The following is a 20,942-nucleotide window of genomic DNA, read 5'->3' as shown; positions in this document are numbered from 1 at the left end:
AAGCCATTTGTTCCAGCCGCGTCTGAGAACTTTTGTGCGAAATCCGGTGAGCATTTAGTTTAATACACGTTAGATAAGGACTAATTAGGTGCATAATTATCTATATTAATGCGCAGTGGGTCTTCACATAGGTATTTTAGATATTTTCTTCTACATATCGCGATAGTTATAATGTTTATATCGTCTTATGGAGCATATATTTTAGCATCTCCTTGCGGATATCGTAGCTAGAGGACATAGTAGCCATTTTTGTGAAATCAATAATAGCAAGCTACATCAATTTTAAAAGCCATTCAGATCTTCACAGTTAATCTACTCTTCTTTCCTTCCTAACAATCCTGTAAGGGTATAAGATAAGTAGCTATCACCAATAAAAGCTTAACAAAAATAAAAACTATAAAAATAACTACAACAACTTCATGTAACTTATGCATCATGTGCGAAAGCTAAATATAGATTCATTCCCAGCAGTCATGCATTTTTCCACGAGCAATTATCACCGAATGCATCAGACCGTAAATAAGGAACGCGGAAAGTGTTGCAATTTGAATATCTATTGAATATGAATTCAATTGTGAATAAGACATAAATCATCTCGTATGTGAAGCGTTTTATTGTGCTTTGAACAAATTATCATTAATAATGCAGATAAATGAAGTGATGGTTTTACTTGGACAAGTATAAACAATACCTCGACTACATTACTAGCCTATATTTCTGTCTAATGACATATTTATTTGTCTATGCTCAGTATGAATTCAATGTGTTTATATATACTAATATTATAAAGCTGAAGAGTTTGTTTGTTTGTTTGAACGCGCTAATCTCTGGAAATACTGGTCCGATTTCAAAAATTCTTTCGGCCTTAGATAGCCCATTCATCGAGGAGGGCTATATATCATCACGCTAAGACCAACAGGAGCGGAGCACTGCGGATAGCACCTTGGAGCTCAGCTTGTTAGAAATAACTACAGGTAAATTAGCTTGGAGAAATTTTTGCGTTTGTAGTAGTGTATGGTCAGCAAATAAAATAAAACAACATTTTATTTTTAGTTTTTATTTTATATATATAAGGGATTTTAAATTAAACTATATGTGTTTCTCCTCTGAAAAAGATGAGACTTTATTTTAATATTTGCACATTTAACATACATATAACTTTTACATTAACAATGTTACTAAAATGAAAAATTTACTAACCTGAAAAAGAAACGACATTTAAAGTTTAATTCTTAGTTTGAGAAGTCAAAGGCTTGCCTCGACCATGTTTTAACACTGGAGCCATTTTGAATTAACAATATAAAGTTACAACACTTACACACAAATTAAACACTAGTTATGGCCCTGCCTTCATACAAAACTGCTGAATACGCCGTTCGCACGGGAATAGAATGTGGATGCGATTTCCCTTAGTTAGCATCCAAGCTTACGTCTTTATAATTATTAAACTGTATAAATTCATTCTTTAACTCCGGTCTGCATCGTGCAGACATGGGTGTAAAAGTCTCATTTTAGCTATTAAATGTAGTTTTTAAGTACATCTGAGTTTTCATTTGGGGCCTCCGGCTGCGGGACATGTAATTCACTTCAACAAATATTATAACAATAATAACAAATAATTTGGAAAATCCAAAAGTGCACGCCTCATAATTTTTTTTAAATAAATATTTATTAATTATTATTTTTGTTTATTTAATAACAATTAAACCACATCGAATCAGACCCTGAAAAATGAAAGGGTTCTATTCCTGAGCATACTCAAGCGTAAGAGAAAAAAAAAGACTCGATTAGTAAAGTATTTCGGTCGCTATCGTGTTAACAAGAAAAAGGATCCGCACATACAGACACACGGACGTCCAAGACAGAACTTTTTTAAACTGTTTTTTAACTAGTTTAAATAACAAAAATGACATCAAAAATATCATGAACGTTAAAAATAGTGTTTTTTCTTAATATGTGTGTGTATGTATTATCTTACAAGTGCAATGTATGATACATAAAGACATTTTAAGTTTGAAAAATCAGATGTTTTGCGCGAAGTGACAGTAGTACCCACCTCAACGCTTCGCTTATGAGGCGTGCAATAATAACAACAATCAACAAATACAAAATTTATCAATTAAACTACGTACATAATAATTATATAATTTTTGAATGAAATGTGTGCTTTATGTTCTAACTTCTAACGGTACCAAACGACTGCACGTGGCACCTGCGGACAGCGTAAACTGGTTTATTCTGGTTTTGTGCGTGTTTCCACTTTCCACTATCAAGTGACGATTTATTTATTTGTTTTGTTTCGTAATTATTATGGTCAAATATTAATTATGAAACAAATTATTATGGACACGATATTTTATTGTTTCACGGTAGTCGCCTTGTCGTTTGCTCAAGGACGTAAAATTGAATGATATATTTTTTTTTTATAAAGTCAAAACCATTTTCTTTCAAATAAAAACTTGTTTTTATTGAAAACAAAAGTGTTGCTAGGAATAAGTATAAAATTAAATAGTAATGTTAGGATATCGAAACATTTTTGTATAGGCCAGAACGATATAGTGGAAACGCGCTCTAAGATCTGAGTAATATACACACCACTACATATGCAAAAATTTCTCCAAGCTAATTTACCTGTATAGAGTTACTTACTTGGATATATGTACATAAGATGAATCAAAATGCGAAAAAGTATGTATGAGGTATCCCAGGTTCACTATGCGAAGTTACAAATTACTTGTTACCATCTCTAACTACCAAATCAGTAACTTCAGTCAAAATTCCAGAAAGTTCTTTAAGAAAAATGCAAACTTGACCATAATCGTTAATCATATTTTCTCTCGCTACTCGATAGCATTTATTAAGTGCAATTGGCCATGAGCTATGCGGCTGGTGTGATCATGTGTTATTTATGCACGATTCTAATGGCTTGAACGTCATTATGAACGCTTGATATGCATGTGTATCGAACTATCGACATGTGTTTGATCTTAATAAGGGGAAACTATTTTATACATTTTTATAACCTTCCTTGGATCTGCCCGAGTTGAATCGTCAAAACTACCAAAAAATTGTAATTAAGGAATAATTTAGCTTGTACTAGTGAATGAATTTCCAAAATTGGTGAAGTTATTTCTGAGTTAAAAGACCAAAAAAACAAATCTTTCTTCTTTGTTCAAAATATTAGTGGCATTTAAAATATTTTTAACTATTTATCAAATGTATCGAATTATATTGGAAAAGCCTTACGAATCCATAGCTATCGACAGACAGATCAAACAGGGGTCAAACCAAGAACCTTTCCATTTACAACTTTATTCATATGCAATTCCAACGTGAACTTTTAACTCCTCTAGAATGCGGTATCATCTATAACTGTCGTGGATGTCTGACTGCCACAGTCATTGCTATTTTAGCGCAACAAAAATTTGTTCATATACCTCATAGTTTCCTATGGAACTCTAGCAAATCTATTTGTAGCTTTAATCAAATCATGATGGTCACAAGTTACCGGAACAAAATTTTACGCATTTTATGGTCTTTAAAATACCGCTACGCAATAAGATATTTCACATTAATCTTTTTGAAGTGAAAACTTCTTTAGCGGCGTTGGGTATAAAATCTTAAACTCGCGTCAGGACACGTGGCCTGATCGAAAAAGCGTAAGACGGATGTTTTTTTTTTAGCCCTTATATTCCATGCGTAAGACGGATACCAATATACCATTCCAAAATATCAAACATGCTGAACGTTAATAATCAAGTTTTCACTTCTGCCGGCACTCCCGGAGTGCAACCCGTCTTTTTTTTATATTATTGAAGGGCAAACGAGCAGACGCAATGCCCGATGTTAGCAATTTTTCATGTACTAAAAACGTCCTAAGCATGATGGATAATCATGATAAATTGAATCTAAATCCTCTAATAGCAACCCTGTATTTAAAGATAACACTATTGCCTCAATTAATTGTACACATGTAACATTAAATACAATTAAAAGTAATGTCATGAGGCATAATATAAAGCTTACGTCATCCTGAAGATCTGAGACGTGGCTGCACAATTTGCAATGAATTATTACTTGGACTATACTAATTCAATTCTTACTCATCAATGTTTACACTAAAAATTAACAACTAGATTGTAAATGAGAAAGTTAACGGCCAAGATGTAAGATTAGCAACGCAGTATTAATTGATTGGTTCTTTATTTTTGCATTCGTATTTAGAAACTGTTAAAACAGTTGAAAGTAATTGTTGTATAATTTGGGAATTTCAGAGCACTTCTATGCCTACTTCTTTAAATAATTTATAGTCTGAGTTTGAATTCTAGAGATATATTTTTTTTTGTAGAAAACTAAATTGACAACTTGTTGATGATCCGTTACAGGAATTTTACAATATCGTATAGGAGCTACCAACGTTGACAAGTGAGCATTTTAGTATAGTTGGTTCTTTGATATACTGTTCCTCTTGCTATTTCGGTTAGAGTCCGGGCTGTCTGGCTGGTCGCAGTGGTTGCGTTTTTTAATGCGCATCTCATCTGCACAGGATAATTTCCATAATTTAAAGTCATTTTTTAACGCGTAATTTTTAATATTTTACCTTTAGATAGATCCATTAGACATAATTTTTTTATTGCAAGACGTTTTTTTCGTTGTTAAATAGGTGCCAGACGCAATTTTTTATTTCGTTTTTATAAAAAATTCAAATTATTTTAGAATGTCTGTAAATTTCATATTATGTTCTTCAAACATAATATAATCTAAAATTAATTAGCCAGACGCTAATTCGATTGTTAAGTATTAAATAATGTGTATAAATAAAAGAAAGTAATGAAGCATGCAGCTCATCAGCTAGTGTATTTTAACTATGCGACAGGAAATAATTGCAAGAATACAATATTATTTACACTTGTTCTTATAAATATAAGCTAAAATGAAAAAAAATAAACATAAAAGTGAAAAATAAATTAAAGTTACCATACATTGAAAAGAATGGAATAAAAACTTTATCAATGAAGGTTAAACAATTACATTGTTAAATTTAAAAAGCCATCTTCATAATCATCATCATCATCATCTTTCCTCACACTGTCAGAATTATTTATGTTATCGTCTAAGGAATTGTTATTATTTTCCAATATTCCATCATCTGTAAACAACTTTCCAATATTCCATCATCTGTAAACAACTAGAAAGTTTGTTTCAATATTGATGTACACACATACACACACACAACACACACGACACACACACGTGAACACACACACACTCGCATGTTTAAGTTTGTATTGAATTTAACTAAAGTAGTTAGCATGAATTTATATAGGTATATTAGCGGTCCGCCCCGGCTTCGCCCGTATGGTACCTACATGTATAAACTATCCTATCTCTCAAGTTGGATCGAACTGCACATGGTGTGCGAATTTTATTATAATCGGTTAAGTGGTTTAGGAGTCCATTGAGGACAAACATTATGACACGAGATTTATGTATATATATTAAGAATTAAGATTAATGAATTAATATTGTTATCATCATCACTACATAGTATAAAACAAAGTCGCTTTCTCTGTCCCTATGTCTCTTTAAATCTTTGAAACTACGCAACGGATTTTGATGTGGTTTTTTTAAATAGATAGAGTGATTCAAGTGGGGGGTTTATATGTATAATAACATCCATTAAATAGTGGAGAAGTACTGTTATTTTTGAGGTTTCTAATGTGATTTCGTAAATAATTACATTTTTTCCACTTACAGTGCAAACGCAGGCACCCTACGAGTTTTATCAAAATAATGTAATAACTATAGTACACATTGAAAAGGTCTACAGAAAAGTCCGTGATGGTATATGTCTATCTCTTATGGATAACCCACAATAACTTTTTTTGTCATTTACTTTTTACGACAAATAATGGCTAATTTTCGAAGCGAATACAGCATTAATCCTTAACCAATTAAAGACCTTGAATACATTGTTCATTTAATATAGATCTATATGGCCCTTTACACCGTATGATTTAAGTGAATATTTTCGAAGATATTACAGATTTAAAAATTGCGGGACGTAGCGTTTGCGGCGGTACCAGCCGGCCGCCCGGCTATATATTTTATACCCGTGCGAAGCCGGAGCGGGCCGCTATGTTTTTATATTCAACGTTCACAGTTTTTCTGTAGTGTATTTAGTATCAGCATTGCACCTGTGCGAAGCCAGGGCCGGACGGGTCGCTAGTTAATATTAGATATATATTAGAAAATTTAACTTGTATTGGCAACACTGTATTTTGTCTGTGGTTCTTTTTCTTCTTGTACGCGGTGTGTAATGTGTGGTATTAGGCAATGTGCTATTGGAAACAATATAAATAAGTTTATGTAATCGCTGTTTTCATTTAAACCCATAACTTAATAGTTAAGTAATAAAAAAATTGTTTTGTATAGAAGATTGTTCATGTACCCTAATAGTTTATTTTTTAGCCTAAGGAATAAAATGTACCAATGGAAGGTACTTGTTCCCACAACACAGGGAATCCTAGAGTAGGAACAATTCAATTTCTATGTATCTTTATATTTTCGAAAAAAAAAAGTTATTTTTTATTGTTATTTGATTTTCGCGACCGACCCTTTCTATCTCTCTTGCACTTTAAACTATCTCTCCATATACACAATCATCAAATTGTTATACTTACCTACTTTCACTACGTTTTTATTTGTACGTATTTAATACTTAACAATCGAATTAGCGTCTGGCTAATTAATTTTAGATTATATTATGTTTGAAGAACATAATATGAAATTTACAGACATTCTAAAATAATTTGAATTTTTTATAAAAACGAAATAAAAAATTGCGTCTGGCACCTATTTAACAACGAAAAAAACGTCTTGCAATAAAAAAATTATGTCTGATGGATCTATCTAAAGGCAAAATATTAAAAATTACGCGTTAAAAAATGACTTTAAATTAAGGAAATTATCCTGTGCAGATGAGATGCGCACTAAAAAACGCAACCACTGCGACCAGCCAGACAGCCCGGACTCTAACCGAAATAGCAAGAGGAACAGTATATCAAAAAACCAACTATACTAAAATGACTTTTTTTTTAACGTTAATAGCTCCCGTACCAATAATTTTAATGAAAATCGCATAGTTTTAAGTTAGTTTGTAATTTATAGTATGTAGAATGAAGCGTCTTTATTCATTAATTCATTTAGAGACAAAAATAACTCACTGAAAGGTAACGCAAAAACGCTCACTCACATTTGTGGTGCTACTTTTTTTGTTCTTATATGTTTACTCATCTCTTATTAATTCTGGGAAACATTCACCCTATTACATTTTTACTCATCACCTCAATCAAAAAACACCATCAAAATTTGTCAAACCATTCCATCCATAAACACGTCTCAAACTTCACCTATCGCATTACCGACACTTTAATAGCATCAATAAATCACCATTACCGTTCAATCAATTGGAACCACAATAGATGCAAAGATCAAATGGGTTCATTAATTCTTGAAGCGTGGCTATCTGTACGATCTTTATGTCAGGTGACAGGTGCCTTGTCTTGGAGTATGTCTTGACTATGTGTTCATCGTATTAACCTGAATGTGTATTTACTTGTTAGTTTGTATGTGTGCGATTGTTTCAAGTGTTTTTTGCCTTATGTTGCTACGTCTTTGGCACGAATTTGCTAAGGATTTACTGATTATCGTGTTTGGTTTATATTTTTTTTGTGTATCTAACTTATATCGATGTTTTTCACTTACGGGCATAATCAATTTATAAAGAAGTAAAAGGTTTGAAGATTAATTTGCAAGCCACATATTCAACTGAGCATGAACAAAAAGGGGAAATTTAATATTCCATAATATGGTAACTCAGTCATCATCAGTAACTATCTGAAATGCTTATCTGTACCTTAATCGGTAAAAAAGTGCGTGAATAATGAATAAAGTTCATATCAACCCAACCTGCTCACTCTAAAAAGTACCATTACCATTTATATCTACATGATTTAACAATAAAGCAAATAATGCATCATGCCTCCAGCCACTTCAACTTTCTCGAAATATCCGACCATACCAGGCTCAATCGCTTTCATACCACCGCGGTGTAATAAATTGCATCAAGTACCATCTGTTATTTCAAAGGATCATAAGATGTTTGTAAGATTCAGCTTGTTTGGATTATTTTAAGTAACATTCGTATGATTAATTTGGCAATTAACGTCTGGTTTAAGTCCTACTTAACCTCTTGTTTCTTTACTAAATATATCTTCTACATTTGTTGATATATTTCGATTATAATTGATACATTATGTGACCAATGTACTGCGTGCTGTCATTCGCATAATAACATTAATTATCCTATCCATTTATACGTTTTAATTGCAATTCGTATTCCAACCATATTAGGTTAACAGAATTGTCAATAGCACGTGATATATAATTATGAATGCGTATGTATAAATCATCCAAAAAATAATTCGCTCTATGACCATCAGCTAAATTAAAGGCCATCATCATAAATCAAAACATGTTTTAATTAAGAAAAAACAAGGAAGAGCGTCAGTTTCCTTACTGCCAAACGTATTCTTTACACAGGATATGTTCATACGATTTTAATTTCCTTTGCATGCATTTTACGGTTTTTGTTTAAAACGTAAAATTAGTTTAGATCATCAAGTTAAGTCAGATAATAAAAACCGATAAATTATTGAGGTTACAACTAAAGACTTATGTCATATTGTCGCAAATAGTACTCAATAATTGCAGGTAAAACAAAGTTTGCGTGTTTTGTTCGCAATACTATCTATGAATATTCAATCATGTAGAAACGTTGTTAGGTTGTTAGTAAAATAACAAAATACCTTTACTTTTCTACTAGGTGACTCCAAAGCCATGTATCTGTACTGCTCCGACGATCTGCGCACCTCACGACCCCTGATATCTTCCATGGACGACTTCTCTTCCCCTCTCGACAGCGTCGTCACTTTCCTCACGATTCGCGTCGTTATCCTTCTCTGACCAGTCTCATCTTTCTTCGAGATCTTTGTAGACTCAAGCGAGGAGCCTAGGACCTCGGTCGACATGCGTTTGTTCGTGTGAATCGCCTGCAACTCCGAAATGCCTGCGCCACCAGCAGAGGTGGGCAAGGCTAGCGCGCTCTCCCCGTCATACTCGAAATGAGTCTGGTTACCATCGTGGACGATTCTACCGTTGTAACTCTCCTTGTATCCAGAACGGTAGCTTGTTCGTTCCATTCCAGGGTAATTTCCATCATACACTGTTTCGTTTCTAGTCAAACTCTCACGTAAGCTTCTCGGTACAGAAGGTAGGTTCAAACTAGTCGTTATCGGTGAACCGACCGGCGACTGCGGCGGTTTCTTCAAGCTCGATTTCAATGGTTTCTCATCGCCTTCGAGCGTTCCTTGCACAAAGAGGCGCTTACTGCTGCCCTCTTTGACGAATCTGTACATCGACATTCTTGATTCGTTCCTGTCAAGCCTTCACAGGCCACAGCATAATACTGTTGCTTTGACGCACTGCAATGGCATTATCACCTTATTAAGGATTCGACACGCGTTCCGCGACTACCCATCGTTATGTGACGGAACTAGTAATAGACTTAAAAGACCATTACAATGATAAGTGGGAAATTGTCAAGAAATTGATTTCATTTAACGCGGTCTATTGATAGCTATTGTTTTAAACAAATGGAGGTGTTATTTATGTAAAAGCGTTATATATCAATACCATTCAGATAATTTTACAGTTAAAGATAAGGCCTATAGCTTTAGAAAGTCGACATACCTCTTAATAATTATCACAACCTAGCAAAAAATGCACACAGGGAGGAAAAGCTACACCTAGAACACAACAGGTTGAGCGAAAGAAAGTGAACGTAAGCTACAGTTAAAGTATTCAAGCCACGATCGGATTAGGCAAGAGACCATATTAGGTCTGATCGACGAATATGGCCAGGCCCTTCCGGAGCGACTGCGTCAAGGAAACGTATAGACGTTAACGAGGCACTGTGATACGTAATTGGCGCTTGCTTTGTTGACTAGATTTAAATGGTTTTACCATTGAGATCAAATATTACATACGATATTACAGGACAATCTAGTAATGAAATATATATTGATAGATATGTGACTGCTCTTTGTGTATCTAATTAACAACAGCTTTTAACAAATTGAAGGTAATAACAACGTGTATGTGGGAGTATTTAAATTATTCAAAATTTACGCCTTGTAAGGTTCCAAGTTCTATAGTCCAAAAACTTTTAAAGTCGAAATTTATTTCTTATTACAGATATCTCTATAACACCTGTACTTAAGTTATATACCACTTAAAATTTATTTCAGCATCCGATAAATAATTCCCCATAAAAATACTTTAACCCATGCGATGATAATTAACCGTCTGTTCCATTGACGGTTCTGTAGACCTTGACCCACAGTCTTGCGTAGAGGTGTTATGTAAAATTAAGTATGGGCGTTGAATAAAATCGTGGGTGACGTCACAAGTGTTAAGTTAACAAGATGTTTGATTTGATTTGGCATTATTGGATCGATTTCTGAGTTATTTACGAACTGTTTTCTTTTATCAGTATAATTATAGTTAAGTGCTGAATTAAATTGACTTGTGATATTGATATTTAGTATGAAATTAATTTTAACATTCTCAGTATTTTACATCTACGAATCGTATTCTAACGGTCCTATTTTTACGAATTTTATTAAAACATCTGACTTTACCACCCTAATCGAAAAAACAATTGCTGACGAAGAAAGACTACCAAATTTTAAAGATTTTTTGTGCTACAAGACTCATATCATTAGGACTTCTTTCTACAAATACAAATAGGTGATTTCACATAACTACATAACTACTATATACGTATAGTAAATTGATTAAATCCAATGAAACCTGGCTGTACGGCTCCAATCCTGGAAGCCATATTACCGAAGGATTGGATGATGGTAATCGGTGAGGAAGGATAAACTATAAATTAATTATGTTTGGCAGTGCGAAGCCCATGAACTGCTGTATCGATCGAAGACGCTTGACAAAGGTTGAGCTAATCTTAAGCAGCTTTGGCAGTTGATAACTAAATAGGTGTGTTTAAATCTTGACACTACAAGAAATAAATAAAATAATGTTTTAGTTAAAGAAGGTAGTGAAGTCTAATCAGGACATGTGAAAACTGAAAACTGCATAAAAATTAACGTCTACGAAAATCACTAACCATAAATTGATTACATAATGTGTGTTTAATCTATACATATAAAGTAAAACCTGCCAATTATTTTTTTATTAATGGCAGATTAATGACAAAAAAAAAAACTATTCTAAAACATCTCCTACACAGAATTAAAGGCATTCGCGCATTATGGTGCACATCTTGCAACTTATTGCAAATATCAGCTACCTATAAGCCGCTGTGAAGTCAAATTCATACCATATATGGATATGTAACCATACAACATACATAGCCTGGCTATATTATACTATCTGTGGCCTGGCTTTGCGACTGTCATGCTAATTGATGGTGTAAGCTTTGCTTGACCTTATTTTAGTATACATTGTTCAGTAGTAGTGTGTGTTTCTTGATAGAAATAACTTTGACTAGCCGATACCCTTAGAATTTAGATGATTCGGGTTGGAACTGATAGAAAAATGGATAAAGAATATAATATAACTAGAAGACAGTTTTCAAAATATTTTCCAATTGAATATTTTTAGTTCCAGTGGTTACTTCCAAATTAGGTTTAGGATGTAACACAATTGTTTCTACTCAAGTCATTGAATGCTCAATAAATAAGTGTATCAAAATACTGAACTTGAAACAAATAAGAGTTTTTTCACACTCAAAATATGTGGGCGATAAAATATTTATGATCAATAAAATTAAACCAATACATCATATCTACAATTAAATTGAATATTAACTCGTGGGCTGCATAATGTAATATTTTTTGCGGGGGACATAGCAATGACGCCTACTGACGAACCTTGGATGACCATATAGGTTGGTATATTAAATACTCCATGGTGGAATTCGTTTTAATTTCTCTCGACCTTGTCACTACGAATTTTTGAGTCTGTGCACATATGATATTTAAAAAACTGTGTTGGTTTTGCCGCCAACGTATGCAACGCTACTTTTTTAAATGTTGTAGCAATAGTCTAGTAGGTAATATATTGTTTTTAAACGTATACTTTTTCTGTTTAGTGGTTATTTTTAAACAATTTGTTCAATCGTGTTTTTATTTATTAAAACGCATAGGTACTAACAAATTGTCATCATATAAATAGACCAATTCATACATCACGTTTCTTAAAATGTAATAAACGTCTACATTTTATGTTTTAACAAGTTATTATTCAAAGTAATTAACTTCAACTTGACCTTGAAGTTGAGTTCATCAATACTTAGCATTTTAAATGGTATTACATTACAAGTTACGTTTTAAGTTACGCAAAAACCTAAGACATGATAACTTGAAAGTGTCGAATGATATTTTCGTATCAAATTTCTTATAGGAAGGAAGGAAGATTATTAAATAACTTGACTTCACAAGAATTTTATTAGGTTTAAGAAGAAAGGAGAGACAAACTTGTTATTGAAATGAAATGACAAGTTTTGTTGAAATAAAAACGTGATAAGTATTCTTAATTAAATCGGACTAATTATAAGAATATTTTTAAATTTTTATACAATTACAAATCTAGAGAATATAGTTAGACGCAATTTGTCTTTTCATGTATCATTTCTACAAATCGGTTTATTCTATCGATAAGCATTGTATCCAAATTTGATCAGTAATTTAGATGGTGTATTTTCCTTTAGTTGTACATAAGATTTGTATAAGAAATAATTTTTCAATTTAATTTGGTAATTATGAATTAGTCATAAAATTTAGTAATTCAACTATATTCATTAAAACAATAACGTTTACATCACACCCAAATTAATTGTTTTTATTATGCATTGTTTATTTGCGGACGCTAGGTGTTTATACTTCATAATTCATATTATGTTCGATGACTTCGATGAGGGAGATGTGCTCCCAAAATACTGAACCAATTTTGATAGTACATAATTTGAACCAACACCGTACAAATTGCTTTATTTAATTTTAGTAATCACTTAACTTCGACATTAAGATTTTCATTCTATTTAAGAACCGGTTAGTATGTAAACAACAGTTTTTATGACCATAAAACATGAAAATCTCGGATTGTCTCACAGTTTTTACTATCTGTGCGTCAATTAATTCTCAGATGAATAAAATTAACAGCATAAACACTCAATGCTTTTAAATAAATTATAATTTCATCAATAACATTTCAATTTTCTAAAATAGAACCTTTATGTATTTTTCATTTTCAGTTTAAATTTTACATCACATATCCACACATGCTATCAAGCACCATAATTTAATTCACACAACCTACAACCTACACAACCTCCTTTGTTTAAAACAAAACTTTTTAACGAAAGAAAAATTTACGAAAACCGCGGGAAAATTTAAACCGTTCTAGAAGTCTAGAACGCGCATCGAATCACATCACTACACACCACAGATAACCAACGGGAGTCGTAGTTTTATTTTTAATTTATTTTTCGTATTCGTTGCGCGCGCGCTTCGTTCGGCTTCTGGCAGGTGACTGGTCGCCGGTTGGCTCTGTGCGTTGTGAGTCTGTGGACCGTGAACTATCGGGGCATGGTGGACTGTATTTTTGTAAAAACGGTACAAAATAAGTACGGTGATTCGCGACGTGGGATTCTATAGGAATTGTTGAAATATGTAATTGATTGCAACTCGGACTTGTCACCTTTTAAGAGGTAACAGGCTGAAAAGAAAACCTACATGGAGTCATATAAAGAACAGCTGAAGTGATTTAGATTAGAAGTTGAACTATTGAAAATTACTTTTAACAGAATACAAATAAAATTTAACACTACATACTGAATCCGTTCAATTCTGCTTAACTTGATAATGTCTAATCTCAAACAACACAGCTGTGAAAACCGCATTCAATTCGGTGCAGTCGTTTTGCGCATAGCAGCTAACATCCTATAGGAAAATATTATGCAACATACAAATATTTTACGAGTGTCTGGCTGCTCCTACAGTAAAATATATTTCAATTAAAATCATACTAAATTCAAATAAAAAAATCCTATGCAATTGGTAATTTCCTGGCATGTAGGTACCATATACCTACAGGAAAATATCTTCAAATTCATCGAATATAAAAACCTTTATATCACAATTAAGATTGCTCTAAACAACAAGTTTCACAATGAACCAATAAACAAAACAAACTATGAATTATGTATAATTTATAATTAATTATTAATGTCACGTGGGCTGAGTTTATAGCACGACCGCATTCTTATTTTTTCAATGTCTATTTATCAAACCGCCTCTTTGATCTTATATCCTTAGTATGAAAATAATAATATATATACATATTTTATTCACTGAGGAACACGTACAATTTTATACAGATATATTATTATCCCTTTAATGGTTGTCTGGATGAAATCGTTCTTAAACGGCTGTAATGTCCACTTTAAAAATAAGGTAAATCTTATAAATCGTAATATTATAAAGCTGAAGAGTTTGTTTGTTCGTTTGAACGCGCTAATCTCAGGAAATACTGGTCCGATTTAAAAAATTATTTCGGTGTTAGATAGCCCAATCATCGAGGACCGCTATAGGCTATATATCATCACGCTTAGACCAACAGGATCGGAGCCACGCGGGTGAAACCGCGGAGCGCAGCTAGTAGAAATATAAAGTAAATAGTAGTAGTAGAACCAAGTGTTCGCTTAAATAAATTTTAGCGAACACTTGGTTGACTTGACGAAGACAATCAATTTTACATGTCCTGTGAAAATATATTATTGGTCATCGCCACGGAAGGAACTACGAATAATTTTTAAACTTTCCAAGGCCCTATTCTCTATCTCTCCGCTCTAGCCTCTACCAAGCGAGGACTATCCTTCTACGTACAAGTTACAACTCTTTACCTATCTGACAATATAATATTTACCTACCCATAAGGTTTTTATTAAAAGTCTGTAAAATACATATCACCTAAATAATCTCATTATAATTTATAAGTACATACCTTAAGACTTAATTATGTAAAAGACAACGACTATGATTTTTATATAAGCAGATTTATTAGCGATGTGCTTCGAACGTTAAAATATTGTTATAAAATAATTAATTTTCCCTACGAAAAGAGACACGTCTATAAAATGATGACCTTATGATACCCGGCATAATTTCATTTATCGAATACAAAAGAAATGCTTATAATTCATACTTATATATATTAAACAAGCATATATTATAACAATTAATAAAATAAATACCATAATTACTTCAACTAGCTATTATGCTAGTTGAATTTATTTTCATCATAATAATTATCAAATATGTACTTCGAATATTCTGTAACGTTTTTAGCATACTGCTAGCGCCATCTATCGAGCATCGCTTTAAGCTTGCGAAGCTCAGATATGAACCATTACTTTTTAGTTATAGCGCCATCTACCGTCTCTCATATACAACGGTAAGCAAGCAAGCAATATCTTCATTTCTGACAACTTACCATCATTGTCTGCCAGTTTGCGTGTACAAATAAATACATAAATAAAATTTTCATTGTATCGTTGATAAAAAACAACATTACACCTTGTTAAATTTATGTTTGGGGTTGTTGTATACACCCATAGATGGCGTTGTTATTAATATAAATTTTAAACTTCGATCAAATATAACATTACACATTATAGATATTTAAATAATACACTAAATCAATAAATACACAGATATAAAATACTACAAAACTTGAATATTATATTTTGATATATTAAATCAATTTTCTGCATGTGTACCTATGTCCTATACTAATTACTCGTACATACTATATTCTGTGCTTTCAGAAGCTTTTCGAAAAATCAATCATATAAACCTTTATATTATGTATTTTTGCTAAGAATTTAGACAAATAAGTACTTAAGTTCTTTTTTCAGTTACACATTATTTCACACTTTTTTTTAAAAATAGATCATATTTCGTATAAATAATATGTTGCAATCAATGATCAAGAGGGTTGTAGGCGTTCGTGGGCGTAACATCTGTTGAGCGACCTTGTCGCCCACCACTGGGCCAGTGGGACAACTTTTTACAAGTGAAGGTGCAAGTGACATATGTATTATCTGTTTATTTATCTTTTTTATATCATAAAGTGGAGATATTTTTTAATGGTAAAGGACGCAGATTCCTGTATCATGATCGATTTTCATTTTTTATATATATATTTTTTAAATATTCGTTTGTAAATTTATCAAGGAAGACTTTTGGCTATAAAATATCACATAACTGTAATGGTTATTTTATCTACTAAACAAAGTGCGAAATTATTGAATGAAATTAACAAGTTAATTATATTTAATGAAGGTTTCATAATTATAGGTGCAATAATAGCTAGCAATCTAAAATAATTATATTTATTAAAGTAAACTAAACTAACGCACGACATATAATTTTAAATTTTTCAAATTAAGTCAGCAAAACTCACGAGTCACGACATAACATAGATACAATAATCAACTTTTTACAAAATATATCGACATTCAACCAGTATTCTGTGTAACTAAATATAGGTAGATATAGGGTAAGTGCACCAGTGAATGAAACCTTAAGGCAATTCTCAACTTTGATGCGGGTAATTAAAAACAATTTCAGTAATATAGCATCATGACCTCTACCATCGTGACTGCAAACTATTCAAGATTTATTAAAACGCATGTTTCGAGCTACAATTAGAACCGTTATCAAAATATTTGATAATTTAACCGAAAATGCCCTAAAACACCAGTGAATGAACGCCATTTTCTAGTAAATGAACCCAATAAAAACCAGTAAATGAACACAAATATTGTATTTATTAAAGTATGAAAAAACAACAACAGGCAATCAACAATAAGTACCTAGGTATTATTTATAACAATTTTTAAAGTCTTATTTCAACCACTGTCTTAAGACTATAAAACCAACTAAAATCTACCTCTCAGTCTTTAAAAATTAAACTTAAAAAGTGTTCTTCAACGTAATTATTAAATTCAATAAAGATATGCTTAATCTGACAATTCAGTCTCAAAATTAACGATTATATGTGAATTTTTGGAAAAAAAATATTCGCGGTCATGGTGACTTTGGACAGTAATTGAACTATTGGTGTCATTGGTTGTAATTGGTAATTGTAATTGGTGGTGTGGTAAAGTATCATACCACGGCAATGGTATAGGACTTCTAAGTTTTTCATAATTGTAATTGTTTGTTTCATTTTGGATAATAAAGTTTACTATGTCGTCTGTGGTCTCAAGCCGTGACTTATTACTAGTGTCGAATAGAATGTTGTCGTCAAGAAGAATGCTGCAAGTCTCATTCCGAACGGATGGATTGACTTCATTTTCCTCAGTCCATACATGAATTTGGGCTGATTCAGTAATAGTTAACACGACAGGACTGCTTGGATTAGGTGAGGAAAGATGAGGCTCTTGGTCAACGAAAGAATTAGTCTCTTGATTTTCAGCAGACGCATTAGATAAATCAATTGGAGTATGTGTGGCTGGTGGGGGTTTCATAGGTTGACGTTGGTTCTCAAGTTTTGCCTTACATTTACTCCATAAAGCATGTACATTGTACACCACATGAGCTCGATTAGTAATATAAGACTGCATAAATTCGTTTTTGATAGTGTGTCCAACTTCGTATTCGATCACCTTCATTGTACTTCTTAAATCGTCCTTTTGATCATCAGTAATGCTCGCGTCCATATCTTTAGCTATTTGTTATCTTCTTGTATTGATGCACTTAGAATAGTCAACTGCATTTGGGTCAATAGGAAATAGCCCACAAGTCTTGAAGGCCTTTTGTACAATTTCGACTTTGATTGATTTGTCATAAGCCTACACTTTTACCAGGTCTATTATTAGTGAATTTGGTATTTCTTTGATTTGTGTCCAAGAAATTTTTAACTGTATCATAAACCTCTTCTGGATGCATAGGAAAACCAATCTTGGCTTTATTTAAAATCCAGCGAGCAAGTTTTCGCTCTTCTTCCAACGTTAGCTGCGACACTGGACCCATTTTTCGTTGCCACGGAACTTTATTGTTGATTTTGTTGTGTAGAGTTGACTTTGGTATGTTATATGTTTTGCTCGCCTTATTTATACTAGTTTCACCTCTGATTATAGCATTCAGTGCTTTCTCCAATGTCTCTTGGCTGTACCGAAATCTAGTATTATGACTTTTTGATGGGATCCATTGTATTTGCCTTAAACAATAAAACAATAATTTTGAAATATATAGTAACATTTATAGTGTCTTGCCATGGCCAGCTATCAGCCGAATACGACCTACCTACATAATAATTAGCAATCACAAAGTAAAATTTGATTTTCGTTCATTCATTGGATCAATAAAAGTTAAATTACCGGTAATTGAACACGTCAGTTTTTCATAGTCCATTCGATGGATTTTAAAAACCAATGAATGAACACCTGTGTTCCAATACTAGCCAAAAGATTTGAAATCATTTTCGGAACGTGATTTGTAAAAATAAACTTATTACCATCAGCCGAAGTTAACTTATTAATAAATCTTTAAAATTTTTGATTTCCCAGTGAATGAACGGCCGTTCATTCACTAGGATTTTGGCAATTTTTAGAGCTAGTGCATGAACACGTGTTTTATTCAAATTCTACTAGCAAATATGAATAAAATTGACTGAAAATATAAGCAATAATTTATCTACAACCTCTATGTAAACAAAAACCAGTCTAAAACCTTGAAATATGACTACAAAGCTACGATATGAATAACAGTGTCTTACCTGGATCCTAAATTCCTGTCCATACAAAATATATTTGCCTCACACGCGTTAACTTTCCATTGATGCCATTTTGCAACTAAGCTATCTATTTAACAAGAATTGGTGTTACTATCTCCGAAATAATGTTACCAATGAAAAAAATACAAAGTAGGTTGGTAGAAGTTGTTTATTTTCTTATTCTGGAGAAAAAACCACGTTCCGTTCATTCACTGGGGTGTGTTCATTTATTGGTGCACTTACCCTATTCTCCATAATTCAAGAGTCATCACTATAGAAAACAACTTGATACCTAAGTACATCTCATAGCATCTAACGCAGCATCCGCTCAATCAACGATTCTTAGAATAGATGACGAGACCACTCGAAAGCTAGACTAATTAGTTCGTCTTGGTATGCCCTAGGTTTTTTGTGTTGGAGATAAAAAATACTGCTACCATCTTGTGATAAAAATGTCGTTTAATAAGTTTATAGGTATAAAGAGATTTTTTTAATGAATAAGTAGAAAAAAAAACGATTTCGAGGCGGGACTCGAACCCGCGTCATCCTGCCTTTCCGGGGCTACGCCTAGCCTCTCGGTCACCAGCGTGAAATTTCTCATTTATAAAGCACTAGCTTTCCGCCCGCGGCTTCGCCCGTGTTTTCAAAGAAAAACACGTTCCCGTAGGATTTCCGGGATAAAACCTATCCTATGTCCTTTCTCGGGTATCAAAATATCTCTAATTCTCTATACCAAATTTCATGCAAATTGGTTCAGTAGTTAAGGCGTGATTGAGTAACAGACAGACAGACAGAGTTACTTTCGCATTTATAATATTAGTATGGATTTGAATGTTAAAAACTTAATATATATTTTTACTATAGATAGGGAAGCACTTGACAACAATCTCGCCTTCCCTAGAAGGTACCCGTGCACTCTACGCTTGAAGACCCTCAAATTGTACTCGTCGGGGAATTGGTTGAGCTTTAGCTATAGTCCTGTGAGGGATATTTCAGATCTGTTTTACGATTTACGCAATATAAAATAAATATCACAAAACGTATAAAAATATATCGGCATTTTAATCTATTAAAATCAAACTCGGGACTTTTGAATCTGTAGGGGCTTATTATGTGCGGGTGTAATAAAAGATGAATAACTACGCAAAGGTTATATTTCGTTAACTACATATATATATTCGTATGTAATTAATATTCGACCTATGCGTCCCACCCGCGTCCCGACAAGCCCTTAACTAACTGTGCATAACGCACAAACTGTTTATATACGGGTTACCGTGTGAACCTATGGTGGGAACTTTCTTAGTAGGTACTACACTTGAAATATTTCGGTAACTCGTAAATTGGCTTGTCGTCGCTACATCATTCCCCCCTTAAAATAAAAAAGGTATACAAGTAAAAAAATCTTACAATGAAATTAAACAATAAACAAAGGGGTATATATAAAGTGTCGCTATATAAGGTTACAAAATGTTTACAATAAAAAGTATAAAAAATGTTCACAATATAAATCAATCATAACCTAGATATAACAAAGCCTTCATCGTACAGGGAAATACCTAGCCACGGTGTTTTTCACCATATTGAAACGACTGGACCTCCAGTGTTTGCCCGGGCTAGACCTTTACCTCCAGCTAGATATAAAAAAGTTAGGGAAGAATTTCGTTACATGCAGGAAGTAGGTATATGCCGACCCTCTAAGAGTCCTTGGGCTAGTCCACTTCATGTGGTACCTAAGAAGAATGGCGAGTTACGTCCGTGCGGGGACTATAGAAAGCTTAATTCTATAACCAAGCCGGACCGATATCCTATACCGCGCTTATCAGATTTTACGTATTTATTAGCTGGTAAAAAAATATTTTCTAAAATCGATATAAATAGAGCTTATCATTGTATTCCTGTTGCCCCGGAAGATGTAGAGAAAACTGCAATAATAACGCCGTTTGGGTTATTCGAATTTCCGCGCATGACGTTCGGTTTGCGTAACGCTGCGCAAACGTTTCAGCGATTCA

At 33.0% G+C, this 20,942-nt stretch overlaps 1 protein-coding gene across 12 annotated transcripts in view; it reads right to left on the bottom strand.

Moving 5' to 3' along the window:
• The window catches only part of shot (dystonin-like protein short stop), a 300,260-nt gene that overhangs the window by 146,277 nt on the left and 133,041 nt on the right, over positions 1-20,942 (bottom strand). For 6 of the 12 annotated variants that reach the window (XM_089710546.1, XM_089710542.1, XM_089710547.1 and 3 more), the window contains exons 1-2: positions 13,592-13,692; positions 8,871-9,545 (exon numbers count right to left, since the gene is read on the bottom strand). The exons of 2 other annotated variants lie outside the window; for them this stretch is intronic. In XM_089710546.1, coding sequence (XP_089566672.1) covers positions 8,871-9,485 — 615 coding nt within the window. In that variant the 5' untranslated portion in view covers positions 9,486-9,545; positions 13,592-13,692. Of the gene's footprint in view, positions 1-8,870; positions 9,546-13,591; positions 13,694-20,942 lie in introns of those variants that run through there. 4 more of the 12 variants (XM_089710555.1, XM_089710548.1, XM_089710552.1 and 1 more) reach the window with 2 other exon arrangements.

The sequence above is a fragment of the Colias philodice genome, chromosome 25, assembly GCF_061535455.1.
Source record: "Colias philodice isolate Cphi_HAF_F1 chromosome 25, ilColPhil1 Martin Lab GWU primary, whole genome shotgun sequence".
Taxonomy (NCBI): Eukaryota; Metazoa; Arthropoda; class Insecta; order Lepidoptera; family Pieridae; genus Colias; species Colias philodice.
Note: the sequence above shows the minus strand (reverse complement) of the source record. Positions and strands in the feature narration are given on the sequence as shown.